Source organism: Myripristis murdjan, chromosome 7 (genome assembly GCF_902150065.1).
Source record: "Myripristis murdjan chromosome 7, fMyrMur1.1, whole genome shotgun sequence".
NCBI classification, from domain to species: domain Eukaryota; kingdom Metazoa; phylum Chordata; class Actinopteri; order Holocentriformes; family Holocentridae; genus Myripristis; species Myripristis murdjan.
In genome coordinates this window covers 29,603,445-29,622,224 of record NC_043986.1, presented here as the reverse complement: position 1 = coordinate 29,622,224, position 18,780 = coordinate 29,603,445, and the positions used below count along the sequence as shown (strand labels likewise).

The 18,780-nt window shown below is 42.0% G+C and overlaps 1 protein-coding gene and 1 long non-coding RNA gene across 2 annotated transcripts in view; both read left to right on the top strand.

Annotated features, from left to right (window-relative positions):
• Nucleotides 1-6,591, top strand: part of LOC115362048 (plexin-A1-like) — an 87,328-nt gene extending 80,737 nt beyond the window's left edge. Inside the window, exon 23 of the mRNA XM_030055817.1 lies at nt 2,843-6,591. Within this exon, the coding sequence (XP_029911677.1) occupies nt 2,843-2,938 (96 nt within the window). The 3' untranslated portion in view covers nt 2,939-6,591. The remainder of the gene's footprint in view (nt 1-2,842) is intronic.
• Nucleotides 6,592-17,440: 10,849 nt separating this feature from the next.
• Nucleotides 17,441-18,780, top strand: part of LOC115362273 (uncharacterized) — a 113,084-nt gene continuing 111,744 nt past the window's right edge. The window contains exon 1 of the long non-coding RNA XR_003928483.1: nt 17,441-17,530. This is a non-coding gene — a long non-coding RNA (uncharacterized LOC115362273). The remainder of the gene's footprint in view (nt 17,531-18,780) is intronic.

The following is an 18,780-nucleotide window of genomic DNA, read 5'->3' as shown; positions in this document are numbered from 1 at the left end:
TTGTTCTGATGACACTCTCGGCACAAAAATATATTCAAAGTGGTGAGAGTGTTATGTCAAAATAATCACTCTTGTAACGATTTCTGGTGGATTAAATTACAGTGAAATGTACCCTTTGAAACCTGAGCAAATTCACTTTATATCATTCAAATACACAGAGGAAAATGTGATTAACAAATGAGAAAAAAATACCAAAACTGACAAATTTACATGTACAAAATTACAAAAAAAAGGAAAATTACCTGACAAGTAGCAAAACCTATAATAATTAAACTGATATACTTAAATGTGGGCTAACTGATGATCAATTGACGTCAGGTTTCGTGTGTTTAAATGTGAAAGGCGTCTGAATGCAGCCATTTGAACTTTCCCTTGTCTTGCTGAGAACCTGAAGCCATCTTTGAAAACCACTGGAACAGAAAACTGCTAAAGCTATCCTCATGTGTCATCAAACGGAAGTGAAATTTTATGGTGTAATAGAGCAGAAGAGACAGATCAAAGATTTTTTTTTTTTTTTTTTTTTAACTTTAGAAAAGAATAATATAGAACAGAATAGAAAGTTGTAATTGTTTGGTTATTTGGAGGGTGCAGTGTCATTTCCCCACTTATTTGCCTTGACTAATGCCACCAGGTCATTTTAATTCAATTACAGTCCTCATGCGTACAGGCTGGTAGGCATTATCACCATTAGGGCTCACATTAAGGCACGGGCGCAGCACATTATTAAGCTAATGGGACTATAGTGGATTTATGAGATTTTCCTGTTTTTTTTTGTTTTTTTTTTTCTTTCCCTAAGACCTGCATGCGCTCTGGTCTTATTACTGTTGCTGCCGTTTGATTAAAACACTGTGTTTATGTGCAGGCCAGGAGCGTGTGAGTGTGTGTTGTGTGTGCGGGTGCACGCTGTGATGCACAACCAGTGTGCATCCCGAGTAGAGTTGCTAGCTCGCATCACATTCAGGTAGGAACAGGTGTGTGAGTGTGTGTGTATGTGAGAAACACACTCAGTCCTATTGAAAATATACAGCCTTACTGTATATCCGAGCTGTGTAGATCCTAGTCTAAGCCTTTAGCACTTTAGGAAAAAAGCCCCATGCAGCCATGTTATCTCTCTCTATCCACTCCTCCCTCTTGTCATCCTTCTTCCTCTCATCCCTCCATCCACAGCTCGGCAACTTTTCCTCTTCCCTCTGAAATCCATACATCCATCTATCATTTTGTCTCTTTACATTCCTGTGGTAAGGCGCAATCTCTCGCCTTCCTTTCCCTCTCCCCCTCCCTCTCTCTCTCCTCTCCATCCCTCCATCTCAGCAGTATTACAGTAGTTATGCTCTGTGGCTGCAGCTGGCTCCATTGAAGCCAACCGCTCCCCTTCATTACAGCCTATTATCCAGATGCAGGCAGCTGCAAGGTCCTCATCGCCTCTAACACACACCCTGACCTTACACGCACAGATGAATATGCACACATGCTACACACACGCATATGTACAGAAATACAAACACAAGCTGGCAGACACATTTTGGCACACACTCATGGGCATGCATATAAAGAAACACTTTCCACAACAACAAATGCACACACAGAAAACCCACATAGATGTGCCCTCACACACACACAAAAAAAAAAAAAAAATACAGGCAGCCCGAATGCAAAGACAAAATCAGAGTGAATACAAATAGACATACACACGCTCACACACAAAAACACAGGCGCATTCATTTATACCGACGCCATCCTCCCCCATCCACAAAAAATAAGGCACCCATACACACCAACGCACACATACACTCCGAGTGCACACACCCAGAGTGGCCATCAACATGCCATTATTAGACATCTCTCGTCCTATTGGCCCGCCACCCTGCCCTGCCAGCCTCTTCCATGCGGCGCTATTGTCAGCGCCGGTTTAAAACATAATCACTACAGGGGAACCTGAAATTAGTACAGGGCCATTTTCTCGGCTGCAGTGCATCTGAGCCCCCACCACACACACACACACACACACACACACACACACACACACACACACACACACACACAGTCAGTACCAAGTGGCTTATTGTCTAACAGATTTTTTTTTGTTTGTTTTGTTTTAATGGGTATAAAATGGCAACAGCGCTGTCAGGGTTAGGTGTTTGACTGCCATTGGAAGCACCCATTCTGAAAATACATGCATTCATAACCCAGTAAGGGATTTTTGGTACACACTGGGGCATGAATATTTGGCCTTTTTTGCTTGTTATAGGAATGTGGAGTGGAGGACCCTTAAAAAAAAATGCCCAAAAAAATCATCCGCTTAACTTTTTTGTTAGCTGAGTCTAAAGGTTCACACAAGTTATTTCACATTGTGCATTGTGTGTTTAAGTTCCCTATAACTGTTAGAATACACAAAAATACATTGCAAAATTGCATATTTGCACTTTCAATGTATATACCAGTGTTCTAATTTGTCAAACTAAATTATTGTTATAAGGGCTCTAAGGGTAAAATCACTTCACAGGGGGGTCAGTGGCTTAGTGGGCCCCCCAAATCAACCTGGGGGTCCAGGTCCAGAACATGAAAAAGTTTGAAAACCACTTTACAACTACATAAAAACTTTTCCCCTTCTATGACTGTGTGTGTGTGTGTGTTCTGCACCACCTTGATAATGAGGGTCTAGGTCACTGCGGAATGGAGAAAGTAATTTATCTGTGGGGACTCGGTATCAAACAAACATAATTCATATTTATTGTCTTGAGTGTAAATTTTGAATGCTGCTAAAGCAACCATGACCTTAAAAAAAAAAAAAAAAAAAAATACTGCAAATACCACAAGTCTCTTCCTCTACGTTTCCCTCCAGATCCTGTCGGCACTACAGAAGGACGAACAGTCGCGCAGACAGAGGCTACGCAGCAAGCTGGAGCAGGTCATCGACACCATGGCCTTGGCCAGCTGAGGACCGGCCAATCACACGCTTTGGCTAGCTGAGGACTGGCCAATCAACACGCCTTCCCTGACAACCTTTGACATCTGTGACATTTTGACTCTTGACCTTTGACCTTGGACATTTTGACCCTCATGAAATTAAAAAAGAAAAAAAAAAAAAAAAACAAATAATAATAAAATAAAAACACAAATAAAAAGACAAAGCGCAGAAAGACTGCACGTACACCCAGCAGCAGCAGCACACTGGAGAGACAGCAGAGTTTGTAACTAAAGCCCCGGCTGGGTTGGCTTGTTTTTTTTTTTTTTTTTTTTTTTTTTTCTTTCTGAGCCACCAATCCAGCCCTGAACAACCAAATCAAACGCACCCTCAGCCTCAACTGATACAGACCTCACCTCAGGAGAGCGTTTATTTTCATCAAGGCCCTCATCATCTCTTGAGTCGCTCGGTCCTGTGGAAGCGCCGGTCGTGTTCTGTGGCCACGTACGCGCCGTAAAGTCAGAGCCACAATCAGGACGGGTGCATGCACAGTGGAGACCTGCACCGGTCTAGCTGGGGGCTCACCTGGCAACAAAGGTACAAGACAGCAACTGGTAGCTATCCACAGCCAAGGCTACCGTTTGGACTGCAAAGTCACAAAACCCCGGGTCATATCATCACGACACTCCACTGATCCCTGTGAGGACGTTCTCTTCTCTCTTGCCCCTCCTCCACAGGGAGGTCAGAGGTCAGGGTCTACTGCAGAAGAGCCACATTTGTGCTGGCAGGGATCCAGGGACTTCAGCACGCTGGAGCTTAGAACCCGGGTCGTCCGGTGGAAGGATGGCCTCTTTAGCCACGAGGCCAACCTGCTGCCTGTGCAGGGGAACTGAGGAGGAAGGCCCCTTCCTCTACCTCCTGCCAGTATCGCCCTCTCTCCACAGGGACTCCACTGCAGTCAAACGAAGGACGTTTTCAGTTTTCTGACTCTGCGTTGGATTTGTTACTGCGTTTGATTCCGTTTTTGATTTCCGTTCCTCAACTGCCTACTCTCCCCAGTGCTGTGCCACTTGTGTTACTGCTGAATTTGCACAATTTACGACAAAGCTAAATCAAAAGAGAGAAGAGGATATATGAATATTATATATATATAAATATATATATAGATATATAAATACAAACTTTGTTTTTAAAGAAATGAAAAGAGTTGAAAAAAGTTTTCCATTTTAATGTACAAAAGATAACTTTGAGAAGAGCATTTGATATTTCCAAGATGAAAAATTATGGAAACACAAGGAAAAACTCGTCCTGTGCCATGTTTTATTTGAATGTTGTGTAGTGCAAAGAGACTTCTTTTCGTTAGATGAAATGTGCTATGATGAAAAATGTTGTCATGCTTAGTGACTGAAAGTGAGAGTATAAAAACATAGGTAAACGGCAAAAATATATATATTAGAAACAATTTATATAATTCATGAAGTCTTGGGGCCTTTCTCATGCTTTGGCTCTCAAGGTGCTAGACGGGCACAGGATGCCTGAAACGGTTTTCACCTGGGAGCCAACCGACCTACAGCGATATTGTGTTTGTTTTAGAGAAACCAAATACATAGAGGCTTGGTCATCTCACCAGTTTAGATGAGACAAGATCCATTTTTTTGGAAGCCGGCCTCACGCTATGGTAGTAGACTACTACAGAGGCGCTTGGTAGTAATTTTAGTTGAATCCTGGCACACCGCGCTCTACAACTCTTCAATCTTGTTTTGCAGAGTTCCCCTCTTGTCTGAAACAATATATAAAGAGTGCCATCCAAAATGAAGGCCAATCTTGAAGTGGGGAACAAGGTGAACAGTATTGTCTTATTTTTGACTTGTTTTCTGGTCTGCAGTGAAGGTGGCAAAGCTATTGAAAAAATGTTTTGAAATGCAAACATCAGTGGTATATGACAAGATAATGAAATGTAGCTCGATCTCTGTGAGTGTTTTTGTACCAGTTGAAGGCCTTTCTCTCTTTTTTTTGTCATGTGGCTTATTGAAAAAAAAAATGTTTGTGAAATGATTTATTTTCCTTCCAGTTTGTGCTGCTCCAGGTTACCTAGCAGTGCATCAAAAAAAAAAAAAAAAAAGAAAAGGAAAAAAGAAAAAGAAACACGCAAAATTCATGCCTTTCTCCTGTGAGTCTAAACGGAGTGCAAAAAGACTGAAAGATGTAAGGGAAGTCAGGGTAATGTAGAATCTGTCCTCTGAGAGCGTGTGATGAAATGTATAGCACATAGGGCAGTCTCACCAAGGATCAGTGAGATGGATGAAATTCAAGAAAACTCCTCATATATCCTCTACTTCTCGCTGTTTGAGGTGGTATTCTCATCCTGCCTCAAAGTAGGTCAGAATACATCAGAAGTACATTTTAGATTATAAAGGAAATTGTTATTAATTCTGATGTTTTTTTTTTGTTTTTTGTTTTTTTTGGTGGCAGAGTGGAAATGCGTTTTTGACAGCACTTAAACCATTTAACACATTGGAGTCTTCTGCTTCCGTCGAGTACACATGGAATAGAGGCTTTGCAGGAACATCAGAAACGTTGGCTGGCACCAGTGGCCTGGTGGATTTGGTCCAAATTGTTGGTTACTGTGACACAGTGATCTGTTTTTAGTCGTAGCCCTCACACAAAAGCACAGACACTTGTAGCTTGAAAAGAATCAGCTCAATCAACTTTAACTTTTTTTTTTTTTTTTTTTTTTTTTTTTTTGTGAGGGTTTGGGTTAGTTTTCCAGGGGGTTCGTTTGGTGATTAGAGTTTTAGCTGCGAGTCAAGAAGCTAACTTGGCAAAGCCACTATCATAAAAGGAAATACCTACATATTTTCAATCATCATGCTGATCAATTCTGATCAAAAAAGGTTCAAAAAGGTTCATTATGTTTACTTTTTCACATGAGAGTTACTGTTCCTTTTTTCAGACAAAAATTAAGGTATTACATGTTTATTTTTTACCTTGACATGTTTCGACTGGTGTCTCCTGATGGATGTGACATGTCATTTATCAGCTGTTTTTCTTAGGCGAGGTCAACCTGGTGGATCTGACAGATCCACCAGATTGACCACGCCCCCCGCCGTCCCAGGTGTGCGAGAGCATGAAAGCTCCCGTCAGGAGACGCTTCTGAGGAAGACTGCAGACGCCAGTCGAAACATGTCCAGGTAAAAAATAAACATCTACTACCTTACTTTTTGTCTGGAAAAAGAAACAGTAACTCTCATCTGATCAAAAATGCATCGATTACCTGTGGAGCTGTATGGCTCTCATGTTGAAGGAAGAGCTGCTTTCCAATACGGTCCAAAGGGACAAAGGGAAACCTCAACGGAAATGTGTCCCTTTCACCACACAAGATATTCCCAGTGCAGTGACGCCTGCCCACATCTGACATTCTCATTATCTGCATCCTGAATCAGGAGTAAACTGCAGTCCTAACTGTGCGCAGTGTCTGCACCGGTAGAAAGTTAGAAGGTAAAACATTCAAATGTTCCAGTGGTGTGTTAACATCACATCAGATTTCCCATAAACGCCTACTGTGGAAAGCATACACACCAAATCTCCTAGTTCTTCCACTTCTTCCAGTTACAAGTGAACCCAACCAAAGAGCAGAAGCCAGCAGCCTGAACAAACAATGCTAAGAAGTACCAAGTAGGCCACTACAACCGAAATGCTGTGATACTTTGGTCACAGCTATTTAAGGAGATTAAAGTGAGGTTTCCTGTGTTGGAATGACATGGTTTCATTACTTTTTGGTTTCAACTGAGTTTCTCTTGGCTCCTCTACAATGTGATGGAGAGCAAGGCTCTTTGCAACCAGAGAGTTATGCAGCTCTTACATGAAATTAGCAACAAAATTTTGATCAGAATTGTCATGATGGCAAATACTAGGTTGAAAATAAACAGAATTTTGTTTTAATGTTAAAATATAATCATAAACCACAATCAGTCATTAGCCGTTGTACAAATCAAACAAGCTGGTGGTAGCAAGTTGTCTAGATGAGATGATTAGCTAAATTAGCTAGATTAACTAATATTTTCTAAACACACAAACACTCAGATGTAGCCTATTAGTGACAAAATGGTAATAAAGTCTATTTCATGTCTATGAGATCTCACGTGGTAGGTTTGAACCATCATTCTCAGTTGTTGAACTAGATCTCCAGCAACTAGACCAAGAGCTAGACCTCTAACAACTAGACCAAGAGCTAGACCTCCAACAACTAGACCAAGAGCTAGACCTTCAACAACTAGACCAAGAGCTAGACCTTCAACAACTAGACCAAGAGCTAGACCTCTAACAACTAGACCAAGAGCTAGACCTCCAACAACTAGACCAAGAGCTAGACCTTCAACAACTAGACCAAGAGCTAGACCTTCAACAACTAGACCAAGAGCTAGACCAAGAGCTAGACCTCCAACATGGCCGCCAGCAGCACAAAACCCAGTTAACTACAGTCTGTCCATGCTGGACTCTTCCTTCCCCTTCACCCCATCCTTTAGTCTTTTTGCTTTTGTTTCTTTAAACGGCCACCTCCAACTCTGTCGTCATTCTTTTAGGACTGCCTGGGTGTTAACCACTCCTGAAGGAAATTACTGGACCATCACTAATCTCCATCCCACCAAACCAAACCCACAATGTTGCTGTCAGCTTAAAACCTCCTAAGTCCAAGTTAAGTAACTTTGCTTTTGCTGAAGAACTATATGGCCCTCTACAGGTTGAAAAATTGAATGATTCCATTCCATCAAAATCAACTAATAGCCTGAGCAGAAATCAAAAAAGAGGTTATTGTGAATGCCTCTTAATGTTACATTTTTAACAAAGCGTTTTTCCAGCTGACAGCAGAAGTGTGGGTTTGGAGTGAAGCGTACTGTATGTGATTTAATACTTGATCCAAGAGTGGGGCTCATGTATGAACCACTGATCTACACAGGGTAACACAGCATACAGGGCGGATGACCAAAGCTTTATTTATCAGGAGAGTTCCTCCTTGAGAAGAGATTGTCATTCTTGTCTTTTGTTTCCACATCTGCCTTTTGGTATTTCCATGGATGATTTAACAATTCTGTTGTATTTCACAATCTTTTTGAATATTCCATCACTTGAAGGCATTTAAGACAATATCGCTTCCAGTTGTAGGTGCTCATCAGTGCATTGAGTTGGATTCAAATGAATGACTGTGACAAAGGAGATTGAACTGCGCAGGATTTTTTTTTTTTTTTAAAGATAATTTCGGTGATGTGGAAAGAGTAACAACTTACTCAGAGACCCATAGGACCACTTTGTAGGGTGTAAAATCAAATTCAGCAGGATGGTAAGTTCAGACCCTCTTGGCCTCTGGTGCTTTTGTTTCTTAGTTTTTGTTTCTTGTTTTCTGCTTCGCCCCTTGTTGGGGTAAAGATGAAAAGACTTGGGCAAAGCAACGGAAGTGCTTTGAAGGCCAGGCTATCGCTTCATTTCCCATTCCGTTGCATCTGGCTTTTCTAGATGTGAAAAAAAAGAAAGAGCGATGGAGGAGGGAGGGAGGAGCGAGAGAAAGAGAGCGCCGGAGGGAGAGATTCTCTTGGTGTTTGACCGCTGCAGAACATCTCCCCATGCCTTGTCAGCCTCTTCCCATAGTGCAAAATGTGTCTTTTTTTTTTCTCGTACGCTGTACTTGAGGATTTCAAGGTTTCAAAGTAGGTTTCAAAAATTCATCAAAGAAAATGCATTCGTACATGTAGATGGCATTCATTCAGAATATATTTGGAGTGGATTTGCTTGCAGGTACTTGTGATGTCAAAGGCACATAGGAACAAAATGACTGTCAAAAATAGATTTGAAATGAATGTCAGTGCCATGCACACATACAGTTTTTGTCCATTTTTTGTATGTTTTATGTGTAAACCAAGTCTGATGTATATTTGAAATGTATGTTACTTTGCAGTATGGGCTCCCCCTCCCACATACACATTCATGCACATGCCATCACCACACATCAATACAGAAAACCACCACCCGATGTGATTATTACCCCTCATCCACTATTTTTTTGCCCCCAACACTCCCAGCTTTGTCTTCAGCTCCCACACTCGACATTTCCCAGCTTCTTCACCTGATGCTATGTTCACTTTGATTAAAATAACTTGATGGGGTTTCAAAAAAGGGGGGGGCTTTTTCCAAGTACATTTCAGAGAAGGAACATAGGATCAAACGTAAAATACCTTCACACACAGATTAAAGAGGAGAGAGAGGTAGAAAGAGAAAAAAAAAACTTAAAGAGTTTTAATACTTTATGAATTCTGATACCTTTTTAAGAGTTTCAGACTTGAAGCTGCTGTGACAGGTTTTGGCTGTTTCACGCCCGTGTAAATATCCTGCTCTTTCCTATTTTGCAGATTTATTACGTGTAAATAGACGCGCATCAAGGAGAGATTAAACATGTTTTTTGCTAAATCTGGCTCGTCTGTGATGTTTTTATTTTCTCCCTCCATCCCCATGCGCCCTTGAAGTTGTGGATTTGGAAGTTTTAACAAGTTTCAGGTTTATCTTCAGTGCACGTCACCGGCAGTAAGAGAAAGCGCACTTGAAAGAGCAAAAGCAATTTCTGCATCTTCTACGAACTCAGAAATTATCAGATGTTTTGCTCCCTGTGCATTCTGGAGAAGTGCAAATTACAGCTTCTTTTGGGTTTTCTTCTCTGCTTGACCAAAGTGATGATGACAGTGACGAAGATTAGAAAGAAAGGGGTGATAAATCTGTACAGATGCTTTGCATACCATTAGATATCCATTCCTGGAGCGAGCCTGGAAGATGCAGAGCTCTCATCCGTTCCAAGAGAACAATCACCGAGCCATATCCGCTCACTTCCCCATCTTTTTGAAGAAACTAAAATTACCCCAGCAAGTGCCAGCCCACTGAATCCTTAAATGACACTGTCAGGTGTGAGTGCCATGTAGCGGTAATGATGTGAAGTGTGATTCACAATCTTGTTCCATTGCTTTTTGCCTATAGTGTAAATCTTTGAAAAGGCTGCATCATCATCAATCTGAGCAGTATGTCTGTCAGCGAGCTTCACTCACCGCAGAAAATATCTATTAAAAAGGAAAGAAAATATGATTTGGACGGGTAAACTCTATGGTGCATGGATATGTCAATCATATTTGTCGCTTACTGTTGTTGCTATCTCTCTTCCCGTGCTCTTCTTCTTTATCTGTCACTCCGTCTCCGAGAAGCATCCAGCTGCAGAGTCAGAGAAGCCGAGTCTCTGACATGTGGAAGGAAAAAAATCTGAAACCATGTGGATATGATAACCAAAAAACAACTTAGGAACAAATTATATATAGGATTCATAACAATTTTGCACAACTTACAGTATTCAAATGGCTGTTGGCTAATGCTAGCAGCTGATTTGGCTCCCCAACTTGGGCTATGATGTTGTTTTCTCCTGCTCAGCTGCCCTGCATTGTCTCGTTAGCCTTGCCTGTGTTAGCTCATCCAAACTGGAAACCTGAGTGGTACTTAGGGTGGCCATACGTCCGGATTTAGGCCGGACAGTCCGGAATTTAAATGCCTTGTCCGGCGTCCGGCGCGCTTATTTGTCCTCCTTTTTGGAGTTGCACTTGAACGCAATGCTGCATATCGTCCAATGACAGGCCCGGACTGTACATCGGGAGAACCGGCCCTGCGTTCCAAATCACATACTTATACTTTTTACTTTTAGTAGGTACTGCAGCTGCCCTTACAAAGTATGTAGTTTAGTATGAAATATGCATGCGTATGCATACTATTGGGACACACTACATATGTCGTCCCTGAAGTCCAGCCCTCTTGCTCACTTCCGCCGCTGTCTGTAGCGGCAAATTTTAATATTGTTGTCAAAATGCCGGTGATGTTTCATACTGCGCTGTCCTCTGTCATGTTTCTGATCTTCTGTCTTCCTGTCGCTTCTGCTGTCACTGAGCGAGTTTTGTGCGATATGTGCGTTTTGTTGTCGTCCGTATGTGGGTGTGGCTTGTACACACATCTCAGTCAGTGCGACGTAACGTCTGCTGCACAAAGGATTGTGGGTCAGAATGGCCAGAGCAGCATGCTGGAATCCATACTGCAAAATCTGACTGGATGTAGTAGAACATCCTGGTACTCTTGGCGTACTGCATCTGACATACTATGTATTGGGACATACTAAATCTTTTTTTCTCCTACTAAATAGTATGGTAGTATGAGTATTGGAACGCAGGGCGAGAGTTTTTTCTTTTTTGTCAGAGTTGCCACTCTGCTCTATTTTCACTGGCTAACAGCAGCACACTGGCTTAGCTTGTCTATTCATAGAAGAGGTATCACTTCGTCTTATTTTTCAATCTATGTTAGCCTATCACATGCATACTAGGCTACTGCTCATTCATTGGTAGCTGAATTGTTAGGTCTGTTTGATAAGCAATTTACATTTTTAAAACAATAATAATAATAATTTAACATATTGTTAAATAAAAAAAAGCCAGCATGATGCAGGTAAAAGACTAAAAAAAGACTATTGACTAAAACTAGACTAAAATACTTTGTAATTTACTAAAACTACACTAAAATACTTTGGATTTTCTTCGACTAAAACTAGACTAAAATGCCAAGACTTTTTGTCGACTATACTGTGAATACACAAAAAAGAATACAAGTTGACTAAATATGACTAAAACTATCATTTGTCACAAGAACCCCCCCCCCCCTTTCCTCAATAAATGCCGCAAAGTGTCCTTCTTTTTGGTGTTGTGGAAGTGGCCACCCTAGCGGTGCTGCTCATGTGCACTTTGATGAACCGCAGCTGAAAAGTTTAAAAATAAAGGCTTTGTCCTGTGGTTGTTTCGGTAAAACAGCGACAAACCCAAGCTTGTGAGCTAAAGTTAGCTTCGTTGCCTAAAGCTAAAGCTAGTCTTCTTTTTCATTAGCTTCTTAAGCTAATTAGCTTAGCATGCTAAAGGCAGCAGCCTTCCTCGCCCTTTTCCTTGCCTGCACTCCTTCCTCCTTTTAACTAACATGCAGCTCTCAGGTGCTTCTTTGCCAGTTTGTTGTCGTCTTTTGTTTGACTCGTGCTCAGTTACCTGCACTCCTGCTTACTATTTCCTCCTCCACTGTGGATTCGCCGAAATTGATTAAATATGGCACATGTTACATAAAAATGGCTTCGCTAGCTCAGTATTGGAGTTATGTGTTATGTCATAAGTATTATGCCACTGTTACTTGCTAGAAAACAGTTTCAACTGATCCTTTTCACAGCAGCCATTTTGACATGAAATAGCAGGTAAACACAGGTGTTACTAATGACATTAATTAAGGTTCTGTTCCTTTTATATGCCGCAGAGACTTTTCAGTGAGCCAACATGAACCACAGCAGGAGCCTGGCTCTATTCGACCTAAGTGGAACAGAACTTAAATTCATGTCATTAGCAACACCTGTGTTTACCTGCTGTTTCATGTCAAAATGGCTGAAAGCTTGATAGGTTAGAAACAATTCACCTCGTTCGCCTTGGCACCAAGTTTGGTTAACTGATGTCATGAAGTGCCATGACCTCCAAACTCTGCTATAAAAATACTACAACAACAGTGAATGAAATGACACAGGGATCATGCTCTCATAATGCCTTTATGAAAACACTTCAAATATGTTTAGGCTAACTGTTGTGGTTTTCATGCCATAAAATGAATGAAGGCCAATAATAAGGTAAGAAACCATAAGTTGGCCATGGTAAGTGTTTTGCTGTAACCACTGAGGTCATCTCATCATCGGATAACCGAATGCCCTGTGAAGTGAATGAGGCTAATGGGGCTTTAAAAGCAGGACAGAGTGTGTAGTTGTTAGTGTTGCCGCTTCCTTCACACATGCTTCAAAAAGCTTCAAACACATGATTGATGTGTTGCTGCGTGACGTCCATGAGAAGCTACCAAAAACAAAAGAAAACAAAACAAAAAAAGATAAATCTGATTTTAACCTTTTTCCAGCACTTTAGTGTATTTCTTTAACCCACATGTTAATGCTGCTGAAGGCTTCGTGAATGGGCTGGCCCCTGACATCATTAATTAAGTCAGTCAGCACCTTATTGCTGTTATGATTAACTACAATTAATTTAGATCCTGAGCACTGATACATAATGTGGATTCAAGTGTTGACATGGACAATGTTTTAGGTGTCCCAAAATACAGCTGAAAAGAACATCTGCCCACCAATCAGATTCATTGACATGGTAAAGCATAATATTACATTAGAGCCTAGTTTATCTGACACATCTAATGCCAAAGTAAGGCTCAGGTGTACAGTAAATACACTGCATGCTTGCCGACTTTTCCCCCCATTTTTAGCCTTTCTCCTGCTTCTCTCGAACATGAGCGACTCCCCTTTGAGGCTGCAGTTGGATGCTGCTGCTGTCTCCTCATGCTTCCCTCCACAGTGAAACCCACAGCGAATGATCCTACCCAGTAGACAAGCACGGATCGCGTCTTGTTCTTCCCTTGCAGCTCTGACGCTGCCCATTAGCACGCCTGTTGGAAAATGTTACATTCAGAATGCACTGAGCCCTCCCCTGGGGAGTCGGGGGATTTGACAGGCAACCCATCAATCAAATTAAAAAGTCCATTACAATAACATGAAGAGGAGGGTTTCAGGCCTCCAGAGAAAATCTGACCTGGATATCACAGACGCCCCGTGTTTGCTCTGAATGGGATTGACCTGTCTTTATTATACTAAGTGCTTTCCTTCATGCATCCCTCTACCTGCGGGGCAGGTTCAGACTCCACCTTTAATTTCTCCCCAGCATGGTGAGGTATCAAGCTGAGAGTGGATGGAAGACACAGTTTTCATCTTTTCAATTTCTTTCCCCTTTTCCGAACACCTGTTTTTTTTTATTATTATTCTTCCTCACAGTCTTTCTGCTCCTCACTATCTCCAAAAAAATCTCTCTCTACCTCCATCTGTGCTCGCCGGTGTCCTGCCGAGATGCAGTTAAAGGAAGACCGGGAGAGCTTGGCATTTCCACGGGAGCTGCTTTCCCGCTCTCTATCTTCTCCTTTTTATTCGCCTCTTGCATATCATTTACATTCCCTGTTGCAGCACTTGTCACAGTAGGTAAAGACGAGCACTGCTTAAAAAAAAAAAAGCTACAGGCTGCACGCACACACACACACACATACACACACACACACACACACACCAGACACCACCTCCCATGGCCCGAAGCCCCTCTGTCTGGCTGCGTGTTCAAATATCTCAGAGCATCAGATTACCATGTCTTGAATTGTGCTTGTGAAAAATCACTCTCTCCGTCTCCCCCCCCCCCCCCCCCCCCCCCGACTTCTCTTTTTGTGCCCGGAGGCTTTTCTGCCGATTCACCCTCTCCACTCTCAAACAAACACTGTCGTCCTCTAAGATGCTCCGACACAGAATAAACGACAAAGTCACATTGGCTTTGGCCCCGTTGCTGACTCTCAGCTGGAGATTAAACTGTGATTAAACTCCTCTGTTTCTCCAGAGAGGAGGAGAGGATCAGATAACCAAAGAGAGGGGGAGAAGATGAGAGGAAAAAACAGGAGAAGAAGAGAGGACAGAAAGAAGGGGGTTGGGTACCGAAAAGCAGCAAGGAGAGATAGTTGACTTTGGTTGTCTCGGAGGAGGCGGGTGGTTAATACTGCCTGGCTGAGATCTCTCTCATTCTCTGTCTTTATGAAGCCCCACCAAATGACGACCGGCAGGGGAAATAAGATGATAGTGCAGGATCAGGGCACCAGACAGAGTCAAGTCTGCCTTGGCTGCTTCCTCTCTGTCAAAACCGAATTAAAGCCGGCGCTAAAATGTGTGTGCATGTCTGTGCCGTCTAACTAAGATATGTCAGTGAACTTGAAGTAATGTGATGTAATAATCCGTGGCATTTTTATACAAAGTTTGCCATCCTCTATTGCTGATAAAACACAATGGGGAATCATCCTCTATCCAGTTCAAACTTTCACATTTGCTGCTCGAAACATCGAGGCGCGCATTCATAACACTTGGCGGTGAACGCTTTGTGCCGCACAAAGAATTTGAGGTAATCCGAGGTGATTTGTAAAGTTAGCGTGGCGCAGATTAGCGCAGTGGAATCACATCTGCGTGGTGTTATTGTCAGGTGTGTCCCAGGTGAGGGCCACTGACAGTCAACATGTCAGTGAGCTCATACATATTTAACACCCACCCTAATCAGTCAATAGAAAGCAAAGCGTCAAAGAGTAAGAAAGCTCGGATTCTCCCTTCATGTATGAAATGAGCGAGAGGAGGCTGTAATGCCAAAACAGCAGAGGCGGTAAAACTCAGGGGGTAAAACCTCTTTGAAGAATGAGGAGAATGTCTACTGCCACAGTGGTGCGCGCTTATGCAACGTTAAAACTGACAGCGCCTTTTATGAATGTGAGCCGAAGTGTCGAGAAGCTCTTCCTGGGACAAATACATAGGAAGTGATGTGTTTTATGTTTCTTTGCAATAAACAGAAGAACTCAGTAGTCAGCGACCCTCTTCACACCACACCTAGCCCTGGGCCAAGACCCCCGCTATCCCTGGGCTCAGACCTCCATTAGCACTGGACCAATGGGATGTTCTCTCCGTACCCCAGAGTTGACTAAACCCCACTCCAACACAGGGTTATGCCTGATTTTTTGGGGCTATCCCCAAAAAGTCAGGGCTGAGGTATGCATTGTGAATCGAGGTTAGAACAAAAGCAATGTCTGTGGTCCAGTCACACCTGTGCCACAAATGTTGAGAACATTAACCCTGGGCTTTGGTTTTCAAATTTAAGGCTAAATATTAGGCCTGGATTAATAAATATGAGCATGAAACAAGGCTAACCTACACCCTGGGCTCCAGTAATCCCAGGGTTTATGTTAGTTCACGGCTAAAGTGTGAAAATGGCTAAGGAACACATAAAAGAAGGAGGGGAGATCGTGTCACAGTGACAGTACTGAAATGATGTCATTTGAACTTTGACAGGACAGACTCAACTATATAACAAAATACTTTTTATATAATTCAGTCCGTTGTTTGTGTGTGTGTGTGTGTGTGTGTGTGTGTTTTGTCATGCCTTGTTTTTTTTGGTTTTTTTTTTCAAGCGTGAATAGTAGTTGTCTTTGCTATTATATTTTTTGCAGTGTCTGCATATATATAAATATATAAAGCTGAGCTCAACACAATGTTAATGTTAACCTCATCAAAAATACATATACATAAACCAATATCTGCCAGTGAGCTACTTAACCATATAACAAATTGCCATAATTTTGATGCCTGGATGGAGTAATAGACCATCCAATTAGCTAATAAATTGATGACTCATTAAAATAAAATACACACCAGTTTGGGCTCATGTGTTACAGTGCAGTGGAATGTCCTTTATTCATTTGATCCGGTCTTTGTCCTCACTGACAGGTATGCCCGGCACACACAGTGCACACACACCATAACAAACATGGAGACAAAGATGTCAGATTACCACTTTCACTGACAATATTTATTTCTTTAAAAGAGTTGAGGAAGTTGTCGTGCAAATCAAAGGCAGTGTAATATCATGGGTAGTGCATATTTAGAATGCTGCTTGCAGGGAAGAGAGTGAAACACGGAGAATCAGAACTTGCCAGTCAGCCACTGAGATCACAAGATGAAGGCACTTGTTGAGTTTTTGAATTTTGAGACTTTTTTTTTTTTTTTTTTTTTTTTTTTTTTTTTGCAGGGAAGCAGACACTTTTGACTGACACCCATGCTCTGACAACAAACACTGTGTTGAGCAAGTGTGAAAACTTTCTGGATTATGACAGCAGCACTTGGTGGATTAAAATGGTACAAAACAGACAGGAGGCAAAGGCAGAAATATATAGAACATAGAGCCACTCGCTTGCAAACATGCAGCCTTTGTGAAGCCTGCCAAGTAAAAATGAAATATTTACTTGCAGTGTGTCTGCTTGTAATTTTTCTGTACTGTACATGTCAGATTTACTCCTGTAACACGGGATCCATACTGCATAGGGACGGTCTAGTCTTTTCTCCACACAGTGAGTCTACATATGGAGTTGATCAGTTAACACCGGGTGTGTGATATACAATACACCAGCTCCTTCTATAAAATAAATGAAGGAGGTGCAAGACAGCCAACGGTATGATCCCGTTCCTATTCAGCCTGCTCTCATGAAATTTCGTGAAATGAGCAATATGGCTGACAATGCAAATAACTTCCTAAGCGCAGTAAAGTGAGAGAAATACATGACCCCACCAGGGACGGGGCAGGTGGAGGAGACACGACTAGAAACGGGACGAGGGCTGGCGCTGAAACAGTGCGGGAGAAACCCCGGTCCACAAGGGGGCCTCCTGATCCTTTCATAGTTACTCATTTTGTCTCGTACAGCACCAACGAAGAAGCCGAGGCTGCCATCTTTGATTTTGTTCCTAAGGACGATCAGGTTTATGTGCTTGTCTTTCACCAGATGTCAAAGTTTACTATGCAGATGAAGCGAGTCAGTGTGAGGAAATTAGACAAGTGAAGCGGACATCTGTTTGGTTGGGTGAAAGTCTCCATTGTTTTTTCAAACAGATCTCCTGTATGCGGGCCCCTCCACACAAAGGTGAGTTTTTTGGGACTACAGCAAGAACTTCAATCTGCTTTCACCACTGAGGACAACATGGAACAATGTTGCTTTATCTCTGTGAACCTTTGTGTGTTGGGTTAAATCTTCTGCTGCACCGGGATGAGATCAAACAACTCATAAGAATCAGTACTGTTTCAGTTGTGTGTGCATCTGTATTGCCGTGTGTTAGGCAGGCCTTCCATGTTTCAGATTGTTTTGAATTGTTTGGGTTCCCGTGGTTGGAAGCTGGTGTCTCTGTGCTTGACTGAGTGTTGAGGTTGAATATTGAGATCATTCTGATGTTTCTCTCCAGTATGTGGAAGTTAGAGGTCTACCTCTGTGACCCTCTCTTTATATAGATTTACATCACCTTGCTATATTTTGCAGGAATATGTTGCTTAATAATCAAAGTTGCAGGCTTTAAATTGTCACTAGTTCATGACTGTGTTAAAATAGACCTGGATTTACAGCCACTAGGACATTATTATTCTTATTGTAAAAAAAAAACCATGTTTTGCTGGGGCCTCTTGAGTATTCTTCATCCCCGTCTGAAACAAAACCCTTCCTCCGGCACGGCTTTGGAGGTCAGGGAGGTGGATGTTGTATACACTTGAGTTAATCTCTGACAACTCAAGTTTCATTCCCAACTCATGAAGAATTTTAATGGTGTGAATTTTCTGTTTGAGCTTAAGTTTCCTCTATTTAACCATGAACAGTTTTTTTTTTTTTTAAGCAGCCCAACTTTATCCAAAGTGTCAGTTGTGCATCCCTAAGCCTAACCTTTATCAAAGATGTTTCCTTGGCTAAACTCAACCGTTACCTGATCTTTTCACATGATAAAAGCGGCACTGCCATTTCATGCTATATTTGAGTCATCCTGTCATGTTAGAGAAATGTTATGCAACACTATTCGTGTCCACGCTGTGCAATCTGCGTTTGTGGGGTTGTTTCGGGAATTCATGCAGTGGCAAAATTTCCTGAAATCTTGGGAGACTGTTTTGTTGTGCTTTTTACTATTAAATCCACCTCCGTGATGAAGAGGAGACATGTTCAAGCTGCACACTGGGGTTGCAAATCAATTTTTGTAAGGTTCTGAGCTGAGTTTTTCCCTCTTGTTTGTCACCCATACTGCATACACAACTTAATGTGGGACTCTGCCAGACATGTCAGATGTTATCTGAAAAGAAGAAGCTATTTTTTAGAATCAAATACTGTTAAATACACTTTGATTGCACCAGGCTAGATCA